Below are 22,305 nucleotides of genomic sequence, written 5' to 3'. Positions count from 1 at the left end.
AATTAAATATTCTATCTTATACACAATATCTTTTACTTCGATCATTTTGCGCAAAATTATCTGCAAATGTTCCATTGTGTAATTTGAGGAGGATAAAAGTAAAACTGCTTAACAAATTAAATATTAATTAAAATGGGGGGAATAACAGATATATTAAACCAAAAGATATTGAAATTTGCAATTGTATTTTAAACAAAATTATAAAAAATCCGTAGCACTTGAACAACATTTTCTCCGTGTCCTATATAGTATTATCAATTTGCTTACATCCAGTTTATGTTCCAACGAGAAAAAATTGGCATGACAATCTAGATTAATCCTTTGCTATGAATGATTGGTGATGCAATTCTCCAAACCTCATTACCTATTCATAGATATAACAAAAATCAACGTAAAAGTGTTATTTAATGACCTATCAAAAAAGTAGAAACTATAAAAAAATTAACAATGGGTTTATTTTTTATCGTAATACTAAAAACACAATAATCCGAAGTTAACTTACTTAACTTAATGTATATAATTTCACATATATAATATCTATAATTATATACTTATTAGTTATTACATATAATATTATACATACATTTATTCTAACAATCAGGAACGAATTCAAGTATAATATTATGGAGGTTTACTATAATTTAAAATTTTTTTGAGTAGTACATTATAATAATATTTATTTGTCCTCATTATATTATTAAATTTGATTCCATAATAATTTTTTACTCAATTATTGGTACTTAATTATTAATTTAAAATTTTTTTATTAGATATTCATTAGAATGATTAATTCTTAAATTTAAACGAAATTAGTGTTTTTTTTAAAAATCAACTCAAAAAGAATATTATTTATTCTTTTCTAAAATTAGCTTTAATTTTTGCGTAGCAACTATATTAATTGAAAGAACCTTTTTAACTATAAATATCAATAAGAGTCTGCTTCTAATTGCTTTGAGAAGTGAATTTTTAAATAATTTTTTAGTAATATATAGAAAGAGAAAAATTTTGACGATAGTATTAAAAAAATTACTTAATTTTTAAAAATATAAAACCTAAAACAATAGAATTTTAAATTATATTTTATTATTTAAATTATTATTTTAGTGTTTTAATTTATATATTAGATATTTTGAAGACTAGTCGTATTTTATAATAACAAAATACAGTTATAACAATAATCATACTATATGTACATAAAAAATAATTATTTGTATAAAATATATATTAAAATATAAAACACATTAAAAATAAGTTAAACAATATATATATTTATACATAGATATATAGTGGTTAATAGATAATTTAATATTTAATTTTTTATGTATATATATTATTTTTATTATAAAAATTATTATCATATTATATAAATTTTGGCCCCACTACTAAAATTTTTTGGATCTGTCACTGTCAACAATAATAATTAATAATTAAAAATATGAGAGTTTTGAGTTGATTGGGGCTGATTTCTTTTATTTCCTAAACATATTTTAATTTTTATTACATTAATTAAGAAGAAACTAAATGACACGATATAAGTTAGTTATTATAACATTATTACCTGCAATGTTTTGGGACACTCCAAGAATGATTTGAGTAGTGTTGTTTCTGATTCTCTGGCAATGCCGTATAATTTCTCCAATCATCAAGCAAGATTTTAAGATCATCGATTTTATTCTGCAACCCTTTGCAACAATTAGCATGCATTGTGCACACTTGGTTGAAGTCCTTGCTAGGTTGGCAAAACCCTCCAAAATATGTTGTGCTTAGGAACCTAATCTTCACATTCATGGCGGAAATGTTAGGGTGCATCTTGATCATGTTAAACGCATTTTGATCATGCATTCTTCGGTATATTCTGCTTGAGTTGAACCAGAATTTGTAGAGCCAAATGCTTCTCTCATTAGACTTCACATAGCTGAAGCCTGTGTTTGGAGCGTTGTTTAGGTCCGTCGAGTTTCCATTGAAATCGTCACAAGAACTTTGGAAATCTGCATCTCCATAAAATTGTTTGAACGGGTTCCTTAGCCACATTATATCTGTATCCTATGAAAAAATCAAACATAACATTTTATTCTCTTTATATAATTGATTCATCATTCATGTATTGACATGCACTTTATATGTAATACTGGAAAATTTTTATAATGATTTTTTTTATTAATTTTGATAACTACTATAGCTACACGCTGATTACAATGCCTAAATGATTTTTGAGTAACACTTAAAAAATGTTACTAAAATTAAAATTATATTTCTTAAAAGACGTTATTAAATAGTAAAAAGTATTTATTAAAGTTTTATACTCACCAATATTGTTGTAATTATATATAGTTATCATTACATGCACCTTTAAATATACAAATTTTATAATTTTAAAAGTTAAAGCAAAACAGTTAGTTTAACTGGATTAATCGAGGACTAATTATTAAATCAGTTCGACTTAAATAAAAAATTAATTGACAAAAAATCAATCAAAAAATCGATCAGATCAGTTAATCGAATCGATACAATTTTTTAGTGAATAACTAAATTAAAATAATAAAACATAAAAAAAATATTTTTTTAAATTATATAGTTTATAGATTAATTAATATAGTATTTTATTATATCTGATTTAATTCTTATTAAACTTTAATTGAACCTCTAATTCTATAATTCAATAACGGGTTCAATTTTATTACCTACGAATTTTACATTTGAATATATTTTTAAATGTGCATTTTACTGAAAATTAAGTAATATTGATTATTATATGCAAAACTAGCTCGCCATGATGCATTATTTTTGTTAAGAACTATATGAGTGTGTTCTGTCAAAAAAAAAACTATATGAGTGTGCAAAGAAAGAAGAAATAAATGTATATATGTACCGTAAAGACAAAGCTGTAGCCGAGTTCAAGAACAGTGGAAAGAAAATCAATCTTTCTCCACACAATGTGGAGGTAATCTTTTGACATAAAATATGCTTCGCTTGCTGTGAAATTCTCACTCTTTGATTCAATTTGATAACAATGTGGGTGTATGGCTTGGCAACGTGCATGTGCCTTTTGGTCCCAATTAATTACCACCAAATGATTTAAGAAATGTTGTGTCTCGTTCCCAATTCGAAAACTCTCTAGGAACACATCAAATATTGAACCTGGTTCTGCCCATGCATCATTCAAATTTGTTATTATAACTGTCTTATCCTTCATTGATGCTTTTCTTAGAACACTCTCTAGCACCGTCTCGTTCTTTTCCTGTTACGTAAATTAAAGATGATGATCATGAGACAATATTATTTACAATGTCATTAAACACTGAGTAATGCTAAAAAATTAATATTGCATTGTAACAGTCAATTTCAATTAACATTATAGTAAGTTGTCAAAAAAATTAATATAAAATTTACTAAAAATAAGTTTTTGTTCATTTTAAGTGTTTTATTTTTAAGAATGTCGAAATTTATTTTTTCTAATGCTTAATGTTCACTGAAATGTTGATTTTCAAGATTTTTTCTTAAGCTCCTAATAAACAAACATTAAGTTTAATTTGTGAGAGATTGATAAGGGGCTGATTCTAATTAATTATTATAGCTTAATTAATTTGAGCCTAATTTAGTCCTTGCGTCGTATCTGGGATGGGGCGGCGGAGTTTATTTTATCTAACATATTCTTTAATCATGTGAGAGATTGATAAGTATAACGTGGACATAGCTATAGCCTATAGGGAAACTTTTAAGGTAATGAACAATTTAGTTTGATAATTATTATATATGATTTTATTCGTGAATCTTCGAAATATATGGGATTTTTATTTTTTAATTCACAATTTGAATTTCAATTTGACAACTATATATTATATATGGATTAAAGAAATGCCTAAAAGTCAATGACTTCCAACGTTGTTTTGGGTTATAACAAACTTTTATGTGTACTATATTTCTAATTGCCTTCAAGCTCTCACTTAAAACAAAATAAAGGACGAAAGCAAATTTAAACCATATGACTTTTAACATCGTTTTGCGGAGTACTCAAGATATTGATATTTATTTGATTTAATTACTTTATTGATATTTATAATTTTATTAAATTTAAAATTAAATTTATATTTTTTAATTATATTATTATATTATTTTTTTATTTTGTAATTAATTTTTTTATGTCAAAAATACTAAAATTAATAGAATATTTTTTTTTAAAAAAATATATTATCAAAAATCTAATTAAATTTTTAATTATAGATTTTAATTTGCAAAAAAATATTTAAATTTTAATATTTTTTATATTAATAAAAATCTAATTACAAAATTAAAATAATATAATATAAATATTCAATTAAAAAATATAAAAATTTAATTATAAATTTAATAATTATAAAGACTAATAGAATAATTATTTTTTTTTCATCATCACTTTATTATTCTTATGACTAATTGGTATACTTAACAATAATATTATGACATAAATTTATCTAATACATATCCTATTGTCCATTGCATCTAGATATCTTTTATCAGAATGTCAAATTCCCTATACATACATATTCTAATATACTGAAAAATTATATGAAACTAATTTTAGTTAATAATAATTAATTTAAAGTATAATATACTGAAAAATTATATGAAACTAATTTTAGTTAATTAATAATAATTAGTTTAAAATTTATAGTGTATAATTTAGGATATAGAATTAATTATTTATGATTTAAAATTTAATAAATAAATAATTTTAAAAAATAGCTAAAATGAACTTAAAAAATTAATTTTCTAACATTACTCATATAGAAATAAAAAAAAGTGAGATAGAGACATAGAGCCTTGCCGTTGTTGAGGCAGTGATGAAGTATTCTGAGAGAATAGGAATTCCAAAGGGAGAAGTATAGTTGCATAAGAACATCAACGCCAAAACAAAACCAACAAAGAAGATGAAGATTTGCATGGGCCTTCTCACCAACAAGTTACTATGACCACCTCTTGCTATCAAGCCATTATTAGAGTCAACACTTGTCTTCATTGCTGAAAAGTAAAAACATAACATGGATTAATTAGAATGTGCTTTAATTTTCCTTGTTAGGGGAGTGACTTATATAGAGAAAACAAAAATGAGGTGTAATAATAAATCATTTCTCTGGATAAAAATTACATTTTACGAATAGTTATATATTTAATATATTTTTTTATTCAAGAGTCTTTTATTTATTTGTGTAAATTTTATATATATATAAACTTTTTTTTATTTACTTTATGTTGACTTTTTTTCTTAGAATGAACAAGAATTAAATTCTAAATTTTTAGATTATAAAAATTTTGATATTATATTATAATATTTTTTTTAATAATTTATATTAATAAAAGAACATATAAATGATTATATGTCTAAGTAAAGAATTCGGTGGCTACTCTAAGAGAGAGGTACAGTTAGCCTTCTGAAAATATTTACAAATTTTAGCCGAAATTTATTTTAATAAATTGCAATTTCATTGAGTTATTTTATGTATTTCAACTTTTAATAAACCTCCTCTCTCTGAAACCCTCCCTAAAACGTTTATCTCCTTTCTCAAGTTGTCACCATCTCCCATGCATGACATCTTCTTCCTTTCTCAGCAATTGAAGATGGTGTGGTTCAACGCAGAAGCAAGGTTCGCACTTTCGAGGACAAGCTGGCACTAATAATCTATCTCTTCTTTTTGCTTTCTTTTCCCCTCTCTACAAAGTATTTTAGTTAAGGCATAACTAGTATTTTAGTTCATGATTATCCAAAACTAAGTGAGAAATCAAAATGACATTAAGTGTAGTACTACTTTCTTTGTCATAAGCACCTCAATACATGGAAAAATAGATTAAAAAAGTGGTAATAATTATTCATTTAGTATTTATAATATTTAATAGATTTAATTGCTATGTTAATCTATGTACTAAATTTTTAATTAAATTTTTATATTATTTTTAATTTTGTAATTAAGTTATTTTTATGTTAAAAATATTAAAATCAACCGAATGTTTCTCTTAAAATATATTCGATAAAAAATTTAATTAAATTTTTAATTATGAATACTTTTAATTTGTAAAAAAAATATTTATTTAACTTTAATATTTTTTATACTAAAAAAATTAATTATAAAATTAAAAATAGTGTAACAACTCAATTAAAAAAATATAAACTTAATTATAAATTTAATAATAATTAAACCTATTTAATACGAAATAAAGGTTGTTTGTTTTCTCTAGAATGAATGAAGTTGCCTATACAGAGGGTTCAGTCTTTTGGAGGAAGAAATTATTTAAAATTGAGAAACAAAAAATAGCGTGGTAAAATTGTAAGTTGTGAAATAAATTTTGTGAATATTTTTGGGAAGGTTAGCAATACCCCTCTCTTGAATAGGGCCACCAAATCCTTGGCCAAATCTCTGACATAAAAAAAAAAGAAAAAAGAATAATAAAACTTGAAACAGAAACACATACAAGCTAAGATAATAATTTTCATAAAGGAAGAGCTTACAGTACTTGAGAGATGAGAACGCCCTTCGGCCACTTGAATACTCCTTTCAAATGTGATAATTAGTTCCTTTTCCACTTTCACTTTCTTGGCTAAAATTCATACTTTTTAGAGTTAAACCTATTTATAAGTTAATGTGATCTAAATGAATTATCATTTCGTGAGGGTTTCATATTTAGATTTGAAGTGTTTGTGCTATATATACTATAAAACTGTTGCTTTATTTGTGTATCACGCGTTTAATTTGAAAATTATTAAGGGAATTACATATAATTATTCTGGAGTCAGATCATCATAACCGTCCATATTATTACTAAATATGTACGAGAGACAGAGAGAAGGGAATTATTATGTGAAAGAGTAAAACCAAATCAAATTAATTTTCATATAAATTCAAATCTTATCTTATTATAATTTTTTTCAAATATCATAAATTAAATAAAATTATTTCATTTCAATTAAAATCAAATCATTTTCATTTTTGTTCTTCATTACACTCCAAATTAACCAACCCATGTTATATTTAATTAATCATGTTAAATGTATATAAAAAATTAACTAATAAATTAGTCATTTCACTCATTTGTAAAAATATATATTAAAAATAAATTAAATTATGCATGTATTTATATACTAAAGAAATTAATAAACTAGTAAGTGTTTCTTAAAAAATCAAAACGTGTATTAATTTATATTCATTTCTCTTCTTTTTAATAGTTACAAAAGAGTCAAAGTTTTTTGTCTTATTATTACTTTTTTGTAATAATTATTTTTAGTTTGCTTTTAATTTACTACTTTGTAACATGGGTGTCGGGACCATGCATTAAGAAACTGGGAACCTTGGAAGAGAATGTGAGAAGTACGTATACGTATTTGATTTAATAATTTGACTAAGTTGAGAGGACAATTTGAGATACTGCTCAAATACATTGTTTGCTACAAAGATACCATAAAGAAAATTTAATGCAGTTACTAAACATTTCCGATATATAATATAAAATAAATGAATTCTGAAACTGAAAACCTCGGATCGGATGACCATGTGAGAAATAGGGATTTTGGTTTGACTTATTGGTTGAAGTAATAGTGAAGTCTCAACATTATTATTATTGCGCAATACTACATTATTAATAATTTATACTCATATTTATAAATATTTTATATAAAAAATATATAATTTATATTTATATTTATTAAAATTTTACACACATATAATTTATTATTATTATTATTATTATTATTATTATTATTATTATTATTATTATTATTATTATTATTATTTATTTTGTGACATTGCTCCATCTTAAGTGACCTGTTGCTTAGAAATCGTTGACCTAGCTCCTTGCACGGCCATTGATGAGGACATGAGGTTGTTCACTTTGCAATTCTCTGCATCATTATCATTCTTATCACAGTTACATTCTTTTTTGCTAGAGAGAGAAACAAACAATGCAAGTTACTATTTTTAATTTTTAATTCTAAACTGGGTAGTCATCCGTGTTTTTGGAGAACTCATATATTAAAGTAAAGTAATGACAACAATGTATGAACTCTGTATTTGATAGTTCACACCAAGTAAGATTTTCAAGATTTTTGTCTTATCTCATTTTTTTAATGGAAATTCACCGCAAAATATCTTCTTATAAAAATAATTAAAGAAATAACTGTCATAAAATTATTTTTTTCAAAAATTTTAGATAGAAAAAGACAGATAAATAATTATATATATATATATATAGTTTTTTATAGTATTTTTCAACTCGATAAATTAAAAATTAATTTATTGCGGATTAAAACTCCATTTAAGGGTTTGTTGTTAGCCAATATTATTGCACGAAAAAGTCTAGGAGATCAGCACTTTTATCAAAATTTTGTCAGCACTTAACCAACAAAAAAAAGTGAGTAATTCCACACCATTAAAAATACCAATAATAACTAATTGATAACTAAAAATCACAAAACTTACTGACTCCTAACACTTCTCTTCAAACTCTTGACACTTATTTAAATAGACTAATAAATTAACTACTAAACAAACCTAATTTAATTAAATAATTATATTTCTATTTCTAATACGTCTCTTTAAGTAAGACCATTTTTCTGGTCCATGTAAACTTTTTGTATAGACTTTTTTCTTTGTATTTGTCTTAGACTGAATTTTTTTTGTCAACAACAATTAAACTTTGGATCTTTAGCATATAACAAATTTTGATATTATGTCATAAAATTATTTTTTTTAAGTTTAAAATGATAGAAAAATGATATAAATAATTAAATATCTACCCAAAAAAAATACCAAAACGGAAAATATACATGGTCAGGTATAAATAGATGTTTCTCTCTTGCTGCATGCTTTTGCCTCTTCAAAAGGATATGTGACTTTGTTGCCTTATTCACAAATAATGTGTGTACACAAGATAAACAAATCTTGAGTAGTGACAGAGCTTTTGGAGAATAAAAAATTTAACATTAAAATTTAATAAATATAATTATTTTTTAAGTTTGTTATTAATAAAATAATAAATAAATAATTTTATAGATAAAAATATAAAATAATTTATAATAATAATCTTTAAATCTTTAATAACTTAAAATTTTTAATAATTGAATTAGAATTAACTTTTTAATAATTTTTTTTATTATTTTCATTGCTGAAAATGATTACTTTTTAATAATCTAAATCTAATATGTTTTTAATGTTTAAAACTAAAAATTATTATACAATAAAAAAAGATAAGAATTGAATCTAAATACTTTAAGTCATAGTAAAATATTTGAACTAATTGGATTATTTTTTATTTTTTTAAAAAATACAACTAATTTTTTTATAAAATATTTAGAGAGTCATAATTTTCTATTGTATCAACTAAGCTTCGTCGTACAATTACATACACAATAAAAATAAATTAAAATCAAATTAGTTGTTGAATGAAAAAGACACTACTGGCTTAAAAATTTGTTATTATATCGTATAATAAATAATAAATATTATTAATTACTGTTTATTCTAAAATTCATTTTAGTTCTAAACTACTTTTATTTATTTATTTTATAACAATTAGTGTGTGTCTACTAAATTATTTAATAACACGTGCTTGGATAGAAATAACTTATAATATCTTTAAAAAATAATATATAGAAAACTGTTGCTTAAGGGCCTGAAAGTTGATGCAAGAAAATCACTCCGGTAATCTAGCTTCTTAAAAGTTGCTTAAGGGACTATTGACTAACGGTGTGCCTAATTATATTGCTTCTTAATTTGGGTGTGTCAGAGCACATGCCACATGGCTTCTTAGTCCACACCATCAATTTTGATAAGAATTTCTTCCTCAAGTGAGAAAAATATCAAGAGAATTAAATCCCTATTGAATCTATATCTCCATGCATTCTCAAATATACCAGGTCCAGCTGTACTTCCCATTCTAACTTCCAATTGTTTCCATTTATTTTTCTTTTTCTAGTGTTGTTTAAAAAAAATATATTTCTTTTAAATTATTCATTAAAAAATATATTATTTCTGAAAATATTATTTGTTATAAAAAATTCAAATTTTTTATTTTCATATTAAACTTAACATTTATATTCTTTAATTATTATATTTATTTTGATATTTGAATATTATTCACTAAAATATACTTTATCTATATCATTATTACTAAAATCTTTTATTCTTTCAATAAAGTTAGGCATATAAAAGTTTTGTAAACTAAATTTCTAATCAAGTTATTGCGTTTTTTTTCTCTTTTATATTTACCTAGGTGTTTTTTTTTCTCATTTATTATCTTTTTTGTGTATTTTTTTTAACGTCGTTGTCATCATCATTATCACCATCATTATCTTTTTGTTGTTGTATTATTATTGTTTAATTTTTTCATCCTTCTTTTTATTCTTTATTCTTTTTTATTTTCATAGACATCATCATCATCTTTTTCTTTTTGTTATTGGTCTTTTTTCTTCTTTCTCTTCTTCCTCTTAATTCGTTATCTTTTATATTCTTCTTCTTCTACGTGTTTCTTTCTTCAACGTCGTTGCCATCGTCATCATTGCCACCACTACTGTCTTGTTGTTGTTGTTTTTGTTGTTGTTTAATTTTTTTTCCTTCTTTTTACTCCTGATCCTTCTTTATATTATCACCATTATTATCGTCGTTTTCATCATCATCGTCTTCTTCTCTTATATATGTTTAGAAAATTAAAGTACAAAAATTTTGATATACAATACAAGAATTTCAGTGCACAGCACAAAAATTTTGATGTACAATACATAAATCTTTAAAGAATCACATATCTCAAATATTGATACACAACTAATAAAATATGCACAATAAATAATTTTTGGTGTGCAACACAGAATTTTAATGCACAAAACAAAAATTTTAATGCACAACACAAAAATTATTAAAGAATCACATACCTAAAACACTTACTCATCCAATCAACAAAATATATTCATAACAAAAGTTTGTGTTATGTACAAAAATTTTCGTATTATGTATAAATATTTATGTATTATATACAAAAATTTTTATGCTATATCAATAAATTTGTATCATTTACAAAAATTTTTTGTACTATATTAATAAATTTTTGTGTTATCTAACAAAAAATTATGTACTAACAAAACACAGAAATAAAAAAGCAGTAATGCATTTGCGTGTTTTATTTTTTGTTAGGTTTATGCCTATTTAATTATACTTAATTATAGAAATACTTATACATATAGTTATTCTTATATTATTTTTATGAATTATATATAATAAAGAATATTATTTTTTTAAAAAAATTGTATTTAAACATCTCTCATATTCTTATTATATATACTAAGTAGTGGCTTAACAAGAGTGCTTGTTAATCATTTTATTTAATATTTTAAATTTTTTATTTAAATCATTTTAAATTTGATATAAATAATGAAATAAAAAATATATAAAGAATGAATAATAGCTGCTAGGTTCAATTTATATTTATATGAATAATCTTATCAATTAGAAGTCTAATTTTTTTATGGAGATTTTTTTTTACGGTATTTTTTAGCCTAATCAGATAAAGGCTAATTTGTCATGGACTTAAACCCTATTTAAGTATCTGTCACTAGTCAATGGGTTGCTACCTGTTACTACAAGAAAAATGATGAGTAATGTCGAATTTAACGTTGAAAAAAAAATTAAAATCAGACAGTAATTAAATTACCGTCAGATTTACCATCGGAATGAATCATCGGATAGTATAAACCTCACTAATAAATAGTTACCATCGAATATTTTACGTTTGACGGTATTTACTGTCGGATTCTGTTACAGAATATAATTAGTACGAAAACAAAATCTGATAAATGGTACCAGCGAATGTTTTTCGACGGTAATGTTGGCGCCAAGTCATATGTTACCTGCCAACTTATCGTCGGATGAATCCGACAATAATTTTGACGGAAATAATTTTTATTTTTAAAAAAATGGTTGGACTGTTACCGTCGGAATATTCTAACGGTAGTTTCGATGGTAGTTTTTTATTTTTTAAAATAATATTTTTTCGTCCACCTATAATGTATTCCTGATAATTAATAATTGAAATAGTATCTTAAACTTGATTTGAAATATCAAAAATTTAAATTAAAGATATGGAATGATTTAGAGTTGTAATATCTAAAACAAAGCTAACTATATTACATTTTCGCAAATTTTCTTAAAGAAATACATATCACAGAACTATATTTACATTAATTCTATTCAAATTCATTATTTTCTTCTTCTGGTTCATCATCTTCCTCTTCTGAGGTAGTTTCCTGATTATTATCGAACTTGTCTTCCTCTTCTTCGTCGCCATCGACTCCGTCTTCTTATTGAAGATCGTCATCCTCTGGTGGAAGTGCGTCGGCATCTATTCCAAAGTCAATGATATCATCATTCATAATATCAGGTCTAAGAGTAATCGGCTCACTGGTATCAGCCATCGTTTTCGTACGAGTTAGATCATCAATCTGGTAAGGTTCCTAACCCTTTGTCTTATCATCAGACTTGATGCGGCTTCATGGCTTAGTCTTAGCCACAACCACCCAACTAGACTTGCATGAACAAGGATAAAAGAAATAGTATACATATGGTACATTTTGACGTAGAATAAAAGGACCGTAGTGCCTATATTTCATGGTTACATTAACTTCAGTGATATCGTAGTCCTTGTACTTTTGTGTTCTTTACCACAAACTTGGATATACCATTCACATTTAAATATGCACACCCTATATGTGGTGCGGCAAAAATATTCTAATTCAATTATGTTGTGCAACACACCAAACCAATCAAAGTGATCCTACATGAATCCCCGTACACCCAAACTCCAGTGTTATCTATTTTTTTTCAATCGACCACTGTATAGTATGAAACTGATATCAATAACGACTTGCATTTTTTAAAATCTAAATATAAGTAAGTCATAATTTATTTTATTAATTAGAACTCTTTATTTTTAATTAAAAACTAATTTATTAAAAATAATTAAATTGATTTTTATGATTATTATAATTATTGTTTAAACTCTTTATTAAAAATTATTTTAATAGACAAAGTTAAATTGATTTTTATGATTATTATTATAATTTGAGTTTGCATAAATTAAGATTATTATATAATTTTATTATAATAAGATATTTTACATAATTGATTTGATGATAACTAGAGTTTAAATTAATTAGAATTTTTATATAATTTTTATTCTAACAAAATATTTTGAGAAAGGATAAAACTATTATTATTATTATTATTATTATTATTATTATTATTATTATTATTATTATTATATTGAGATTTTATTTTTTACCTGCTTTATTTAAAATAAAGATTAGTTTAATAATATTATTATCGAATTCAAAATCGGACGATATGAGTAAATATTGGTACTTTTCGATGAACTTAGCTTTGTTAATGTTTTATTATATATCTTTTCTGGAACAAGCCGGCGCCAAAGTCAAAGCCAATTCTCCCGCTCCTCCCAATCAAATAGCTGCTTATACAACCATAAGTAACCATTGCGTGAGTCATAAATTTTGGCAGCAGACCCAAACCAATACCAACTCACTTCCGGACCTGCTTGCACGTCTGTATTGTAAAAGAGAATTTTACCTTTTAGATTTTGAGATAAAAGAGAATAAAGAGTATCCAAATGTCACCTATCAACCGACCAAATATCTTGTATCCGGATATTCAAATTAGAAATGTGAACTTAATCCATCTCATTAGATAACCGTCATTCTCTCCTCCAGCTAGAAAACAAAAACTTCTGATTCAAATTTCCAATACACCAAGCAAACACATCTTTCAACACTTCCTAAACCTTGCAAAGACTCCTCCAAATGAGAGAATCCTTGTTCTTAGGACAACTAAAACATTCATTTAGAGATGATCGGTATTTAGCATCCAATAATTGGACGCATAACTTGTTTGGCTGTTGGAAAAAAAAAAAGTCCAAACTAGCTTCTGAAGAAGAGTAATATTAACATAATAAGAATCTCTAATCCCCAAACCTTCATATTTTTTTGGAGTAACCAATACCTTCCAACTAACAAGATTCAATCCTCTTCTATCAACTTGTCCTTTTTAAAAAAAATTACTCATCATAGACATGTTTAAAAAGATAATATTATAATTTAATGTTGTATCTTTTTTTATAATTATCTATTTAAAAATAATTCTAACTAATATTATCTAAACAATATTTATTTTATTAAAATTAATTTTGTAGAATTACTAAACATAAATTGTATTAGCACAAATTTATTTTTACTCAAAATCAATTTTATAAAATTAAATTCATTCAAACTCTATTTTAACAACACCAATCGAAACACACACTCTGTCTCTCGTACAAAGCTTTTGTTAGTTTTCTTGGAACCCAGAAATATGAGTGATTTAATTTTTTTTAAGTTAGTATATATTTGGTCAACGTCCGAATTTGGGTTAAGGTCAGAAGGTTTTTTTTTTTTGGACATGGCCATGGGCCAGAAGAACAAACCTGGCCTAGACCCAGAACCCGAACTCGCCCAAACCCAGAAAACCAACCCGAGTGCTAACAGAAAAAAAAATGGACTTGTGTGTAGTTTATAGTTTTTTGTGGGCCCATCAACCGCCCTTTTAGTGTTTTTGTTACTACTGTTGGGCTGTGTGTAAATTTGGTCATTTAGTTTGTCACTTTCTAACATTCAGAGAAAGAGTCCCATGACTTTTTAAAGAAAAAAGGGAGAGTCCCGTCCCAGATAAATATAAAAGAGAGGAAGAGTATAAGTGTATAACTGATTGACAATTATAGCATCCAGATTCAGATATCCCAAACATAGTAGCATGAATTTTGTACTTCACTCTTCGAGAACGAATATTTTTAAAATTTAATTTTGATATATTCGTAATTTTATACATATATTTAATTATATATTATTTTATTAATAAAAAATAAAATAAATATATTAAAATTATTAATAAAAATAATTTTATTTATAATTATTATATAAATAATGATTTAAAAAATAGATATAATTAAATAATTATATATTATGTATATTTATATTGTTAAGATATTAAAATTAAAAATTTAATTTTTAAAAATGGAAAAAGGATTTGATAAAATATTGACATTCTTTTAAGCAATACATTTACTTTGTTAGATTTTTACATTTACACATTTAATTTGAATATACAATTATTTGTAAGTATAAAATTCACAATTAATTGACTTTAGGATTAGTCACTTACATAAGTGGCACTATTATGTTTTTCGTTTCTCAAATTTACTAACACTCATATGAAAGAATGAATCAAAAGAACATTTCTCAAAATCATGCTTAGTTTATTTCAATAGAACACACATATACAATCATGCATATATATGCTCTTTATATAGAAAAATATTAATGCTAATAATTTATGACTCTACTAATTTCTCAGTACACATACTTATTTAACTTTGTTTTTAATTTTAACTATTTAAATAAGTAATTTTAACATCTTTTTTATTTAACTTTATTAGTTATCATCTTGTAATTTCTAGCACAACTATGAACATCTTGAAAAATTCTTCAAGCTTTTAATATAACTAATTTCTAACAAAATCTAGCAAATTGATGGTTGTAGTATTCAATTAAAATTTTGCTTCATTAATTCTTTGACCATTTTGACTTCAATGCTCTTTATGAATATTCTAGTTATACAAGTTGATTTATAGTTACTAATATTGTCTCTCTTAAATCAAACTTGTGAAATTAATCATTTCAAGCATCTTTTTCAATTTGTTAAAATAGTTCAATCTTTAATGGTTTTGTAAATATATCGGTAACTTATTCCTCTGTAGGACAGTACTCGATTACAACTTCTTTCTCATTCACCAACTCTCTAATTTTGTGAAACTGAATATCAATACGCTTCGATTTTTCATAGAATATTAGAATTTTGCAAATTGTAATAGACGACTTGTTATCACTAAATATTATTTTTGGAATACTTTGTTTCTCGTTTAATTTCTCAAGAATTTTTTTTAGTCAAACTACTTGCATTGCACAACTTGCTACTGTTATATATTCTACTTCTGCTGTAAAGAGTGCTATTACTGATTGTTTTTTTAGTAACCATGAAATTGCACCAGAACCGAGATAAAATGTAATTTTTGAAGTACTTTTTCTTGTTTCAATATCTCCAACCCAATCACTATCAGTGTAACGGACAAGATTTACTTCATTAATATTTTCATAAAAAAATACTATTATTTAAAGTGTCTTTGATATATCAGAGAATCCGTTTTGCTACTTGCAAATGGTTGGTACAAGATTTTTTCATAAATCTGCTAAGCAATCCAACTCCAAACACAATATCTTGTCTGGTTGCAGTTAAGTACCTCAGACTTCCCATCAAACTTTCGTAGTAATAAGTAGGATTTATTATTCTTTCTTTATTTTCTCTCAACAACTTGAACTTCTCTTCTACTGGAGTAGCTGATTTTAAATGTTCCATCTGAAATTTCTTTAAAATATCATTTGCATATTTTTTCTGAGAAATCAAAATTCCATTATGTTTCTGAACAAATTTGATACCAAGAAAATAAGACATCAAGTCCATATCCGTCATTTCAAAGTGCTTTATCATAGCCTCTCTGAATTCTATAATTATTTTCAAATTATTTCCGATAAAAATTAAGTCATCAACATAAAGACACACGATCAAGATATCTTCAAGCTCAACAAACTTGATATAAAGTGTATGCTCAAATAGACATCTTTTGAAATCATTCTCAATAAAATAAGAATCAATCTTCTTGTATCATACTCTTGGTGGTTGTTTTAACCTATATAAAATTTTCTTCAGTTTGTAAATTTTATCTTCTTCTTCAGAAATTTCATATCCTACAATTTGCTCAACATATACTTCTTCTTCTAAAGATTATTTAGAAATGCTGACTTAACATTCATCTGATGTATCTTCTACTTATTTTGGGCCGAGAGTTAAATAATAATACGAATAGTGTCTAATCTAGCAACAGGAACAAATATTTCAAAGTAGTCAATACCTGATTTTTGTTTGTATCACTTAGCAACTAATCTTACTTTGAAATGATCAACTTTACTGTTGGATTTGTATTTAGTTTTGTAAATCCACTTTATTCCAATCAGCTTCTTATCTGCTAGTAAATCTCCCATGTGTCCTTTTTTTCAATGGCATGAATCTTCTGATCCATTGCTTTATTCCAATTATTGTCTCCGGAGGCTTCTTCAAAGTTCAACGACTCACAATCTGAAAATAGAGCAAAATTTATAATTTTTTCATCAGACATATCGTTATCATTGCCAACTTCATAATTTGCTAATCTAGCAGGTAGTCTCTGCTCTCTTTGGGTCTTCTAAATGATTCTGGTTGTTTGTTATATCAATTTGTCTTTCTTCTAGTTCATTACATGTATTTGGAATTACAGTCGACTGCTTTTTTGTCTTTGTGTTCCAGTCCCACACGCCTTTCTTGTCAAACGTCACATTTCTGCTGATGATCACATTCTTTAATTTGATTCTGGATTATACATCTTGTATGTTTTTGAGTCTGTACTATAGCCAATAAAGATACACTTCTCGCTTTTGTCATCTAACTTTTTCTTTAACTGGTCTGGTACATGGGCATAAGCATACTCTGAAATGATGAATAGAATGTCGCTTTCCACTCCAGGCTTCCTCTAGAGTTTTATCACGAACACTCTTTGTTGGACACCTGTTTAAAATATGTACTACTGTCGCGACTGTTTCTTCTTAAAATTCTTTAGGCATTTGTTTTGACTTGAGCATGCATCTGACCATATTCATGATAGTTCTGTTCTTTCTTTAAGCAACTCCATTTTGTTGAGAAGTATACCGGGTTGTTAGTTGGTGTTGAATTTCATGTTGTTTAAAGTAGTCTGAACATGAAAGATATTTTGTCCCTCTGTCTATTCTAAAAATTTTGATTTTACAGCCACTTTATTTTTCAACAAATTTCTTAATTGTCTTAAAGACATCATATGTTTCTGATTTTTGTTTCAGAAAGTATACCCATGTATATCTACTAAAATCATCAATAAAAGTGATAAAGTACCTACTATTGCTGTTGCTTAAAACTTCAACAGAACAAAAATCTGAATGCACAATTAATCTTCTAACTCTCCATGACTTTCCAGTAGGAATCTGATAGAAAATGAATCTATGTGCTTTTCTTCCAATTGACAAATCTCATAATTAGAAATATGAACTTGTGGTAGACCAGAAACAAGACCTTTTCTTGACAGGCAGTTTAGGCCAGAAAAATAAAAATGTTCAAACCACATATGCCATAGTCAGCTATCATCAAGTATCATAGAACTCATGTAAGAGGGATTAATAAGTTGAATTTTCACTGAAAATATTCTGTTTGAAGTCATCTTTGCTTTATTTATGAACATTTCGTTGTTGTTAAACACAGTGCAATATCCACGATATGTTATCATCTTATATCTCTTCTTAGATAATTGTCCATACTTAATAAATTTTAATCAAGTTCAGGAGTATAGAAAATATCATAAATGTAACTCAGAGAACCATCTTTCAATCTAATTGGTATTATTTCTTTTCCTTCAATAAGAATCTTTGTACTGTTACCAAACTTCAATAATAGTTTAACTAAATCATTTAATGGAGAAAATAACTCCTTTCTACCAAACATATAATTACTACAGGTATTATCCAAGTACTATATATTTTCATCTTCAGTACATGAATCACTTGTAAAAAATAAAGTTTGAATACTTGGATTATCATCAGTATTTTGATGTTGATTTTCTACAACGTGTGCTTAATTGTTATTCATCATTTTGAATCTGCAATCTGCTACTTTGTGTCCATACTTTTCATAATGAAAGCATATGAAATTGGTTCTTTCTTGATAAAAATTGCCTCAACCTTTTCCTCGGTTGGCCTGTCTGAAATTTGTTTCACGTCTTCTTTGATTAGGCGGTGTAAAATTATTATAGCTTCCTTGGTTGTAATTGCCACGACCTCTGCCTCTGAAACTTTCTCTACTTCTACTTAAAAAATTGAAACCATGACCTCATCCTTCTTGTATATGACTTGATTCTGCAACATTGCAATTGTTTACATTCACCTGCTTTTTAGGACTTTTCGGTTGCTTTTTTTGACTTCTCTAATATTCTCCTGATGTAGCTTTCCATGCTTCCTTGCAACTCTATAATCGTCATGGTATCCATATCGTGGAACTCTAATATCGTAGTCACCACATGGTCATACTTCATCTACATGGTGCAACAAATTTTCTCTACCATTTTGCTATCAGACATATCTTTTTCACTTTTTCATAGGCTCTCATCTTATTGACAAGATCTGTAATATGAGAAAAATATTGCTCAACCGTTTCTAAGTTAGACATCTTATACCATTCATATTCTCTTCTCAAAGAATGTAACTTTTCTTTCAAAGCTTTATCTACACTTTTGTACGACAACTTCAACATGTTTCAAGCTTCTTTTGACATTTGCTATTTTGCCAAACACCGTATAATCTACTCCTTGATAAATTTGAGATAGTGCCAATTGATCTCTCCTCTATTGGACAGCATCTGCTTTTTCTTGCAAATCCAATTCAGTGAAATTCTATAAGTTCTGATCCTTCAAATGGGTAGATATCAAAGTCTCCCAATAATTATAATCGAATTTTTTTATCTAATTTGGGATCAGACTACGAAATATTAAAAATGTTTGTTGTTAGAGAATCATTAGAATCAATTTAAATTAATTAGTATCGTCTATATTTATATAGCGTATCTGTACATTAATTGTAGGATTCTATGTCTTTATTACTTTGATTCATTTAGCACCTATAAATACCCCTTGTATATTGTACCTTTTGAACACAACTCAATAATACACTTTTCATATTACTCTCTCAGTTTCTTGTTTATAACATGGTATCAAGAGCTTAGGTTTTTTTTCAATGAATATTAGTTCATCGCCCCATTGTTTTTTTCCTTTCCGGCAGTGTTCTTTGGCCTCTTTTTTCGTTTCCTTTTCGACGCTTTGATTCGTCACCCCCGTAACCATCTTGTTCGTCTTGTCGCCATGATTTCAACGCAACCAAAACCGCCGCCATACGCCTCCAGACGCGCCGCCAATAGACGCTGTCACGACCAGGTTGATCTCCCTTCCAGATTCCACCCGTGCCTCTTTGCTCGCATTTTTCGATCTGTTTCCGATGCTTTGGTTTGTCACCTCTGGCATCATTGTGATCTTCTCTTCGTCAGCTTTCCAACGCTGCCGACATCTTCACCATCAGCCATCAGATGCGCCGCCACGCGCCGCCAGAAGTTCGTTGTCCACCTCCGTTATTTCTCCTTCCAGAAGCTTCAGCAGCCGTTAGATCTCGGCGCCAATCGGACGTTCCTTGCGCTCCCACGTGTCGCGACGTTAGCCTTCCTCCCCTCCAGTTTTCAGCAACTGTTGATCTTGGTGCAGATCCAATACTCCAAGTGGTGCCACGTGTCGCCCGAAGCTATCCTTGCTTGACCCGCGCGAGACCTGGCCCGACCCGCGCTTGAAACGCGCTTCCACCTCGCTGCCAGCGTGTCTCTCTCCCTCCTCTCAGGTGCCGCCACGTGTCATTGTCTTGCTGATGTGGCGCTAACGAGACTGTTGACGTAGCGTTGACGTGGCAGACAAGTGTACCCTCCCTAGGATTTTTTGGTGAGCTCTTTCTGATTTTGCACTCCGATTTCTTATTTTCTGCTTCGAAATTGCTGTTTTCTCTTCTCTCTTTGATCCTTGTGACTGCTATCATGGAAAAGCCAGATGTTTCTGCTACCACTGACAAAAAGGGTAAATTCTGTCGAAACTGTAACCGTTCTGGGCACCTCTTCCCCGACTGTCCTTCTGTTGAATGTCGCACATGCCACCAGAAAGGCCATATTAGCTACCATGGTTCACAGCTGTTCTGCCATTACTGCAAGCTCTTGGGACATTTAATTACTGTCTGTCCTACTCGCCCACCACGTCCTAGTCCACTCAACTCGTCTCCTGTCTCTCTTTTTGATATTGCATCTCTTCTTCAGCGTCTTCTCTCTATTTCTGGTAATACCCCTGCTGCTTTTTCCACCCCTCCAGGTAATTCTAAATGGTACTTTGACTCGGGTTACTTTAATCACATGTCTCTGTTGCGTAATATTTTCTCGTCTATGTCTACCACTACAAATGGACCTTCTGTCAATACTGCAAATGGCTCCCTCTTGCACGCAACACACAAGGGTTCTATATCCCAATCAACTCTTAATCTTCCTGATACTTATTATATTCCCAAATTAAACTTCAATCTTATTTCTGTTGGTCAACTTGTTGATTTGGGTTTTGAAGTCACTTTTTCTGTTTCTGGTTGTTGTGTACAGGATTCTCGGACGGGACAAATCATCGGGATTGGACGTAAGGTCAGAAGGTTGTTTGAACTCGAAAATCTTCATATTCCTCCTGTACCAAATCTCTGTGCTGCTTCTTCTCCCTCTACCCTCCACTTATGGCATCAGCGTCTTGCCCAGACCTCCTTAGGAAAACTGCGTCATCTTGTTTCTCAGGGTATTTTAGGTCAGGTTCCAAATGAATCTTTTGATTGCATTTCTTGCCAAACTGCCAAACAACATGCTTTATCTTTTTACAATAATTCATCTCTTGCTTTTTCTCCTTTTGATCTCATTCACTCTGATGTTTGGGGCCCCGCTCCCACTGCCTTTATGGGCGGGACTCGATACTTTGTCATTTTCATTGATGATTATTCCCGTTTTACTTGGGTTTATTTGATGACTAATCGCCATGAGTTACCTCAGATCTATATCAACTTTGCTACTATGATTAAAACTCAGTTTTCCAATGTCATTAAGGTTTTTCGACGTGATAATGCTATGGAATACCGTGTTTTCAAACTCTTAGCCTTTCTTGCAGAACATGGTACTTTGTCTGAGTTTTTTTGTCCTGGTACATCTCAACAAAATGGTAGAGCTGAACGCAAACACCGTCACATTCTTGACTCCGTCCGTGCAATGCGCCTTTCTTCTTTGTGTCCTAAGCGTACTTGGGGTGAAGCTGTTCTTACTACAGTTCATGTTATCAATAGACTCCCTTCTTCTGTCCTTGGTAATGTTACTCTCTTTGAGTGTCTTTATCATACATCCCCAGATTATAGTTCTCTTTGAGTTTTCGGTTGTGTATGTTTTGTTCTTCTTCAGCCTCATGAACATAGTAAACTTGAACCTCGGGCTCGTATGTGTTGTTTTCTTGGTTATGGGACTGAACACAAGGGTT

General features: G+C 27.8%; 1 protein-coding gene across 2 annotated transcripts; it reads right to left on the bottom strand.

Annotated features, from left to right (window-relative positions):
- Positions 1-114: 114 nt before the first annotated feature.
- On the bottom strand, positions 115-6,701 carry LOC112799827 (uncharacterized protein At4g15970). Of its 2 annotated transcripts, none has more exons than XM_072236555.1 (5): positions 6,482-6,701; positions 4,805-4,998; positions 2,870-3,238; positions 1,559-2,043; positions 115-364 (listed from the first exon to the last, which is right to left on the bottom strand). In XM_072236555.1, exons 2-5 carry the CDS (start codon positions 4,994-4,996, stop codon positions 361-363), a joined length of 1,050 nt encoding a protein of 349 aa, XP_072092656.1. In that variant the 5' UTR covers positions 4,997-4,998; positions 6,482-6,701; the 3' UTR covers positions 115-360. The 2 variants fall into 2 exon arrangements, with proteins under 2 accessions (XP_072092656.1, XP_072092657.1); XM_072236556.1 differs by having other exon boundaries at positions 6,487-6,701.
- Between the last annotated feature and the right edge of the window lie 15,604 nt (positions 6,702-22,305).

The sequence above is a fragment of the Arachis hypogaea genome, chromosome 5, assembly GCF_003086295.3.
Source record: "Arachis hypogaea cultivar Tifrunner chromosome 5, arahy.Tifrunner.gnm2.J5K5, whole genome shotgun sequence".
NCBI lineage: Eukaryota > Viridiplantae > Streptophyta > Magnoliopsida > Fabales > Fabaceae > Arachis > Arachis hypogaea.
Note: the sequence above shows the minus strand (reverse complement) of the source record. Positions and strands in the feature narration are given on the sequence as shown.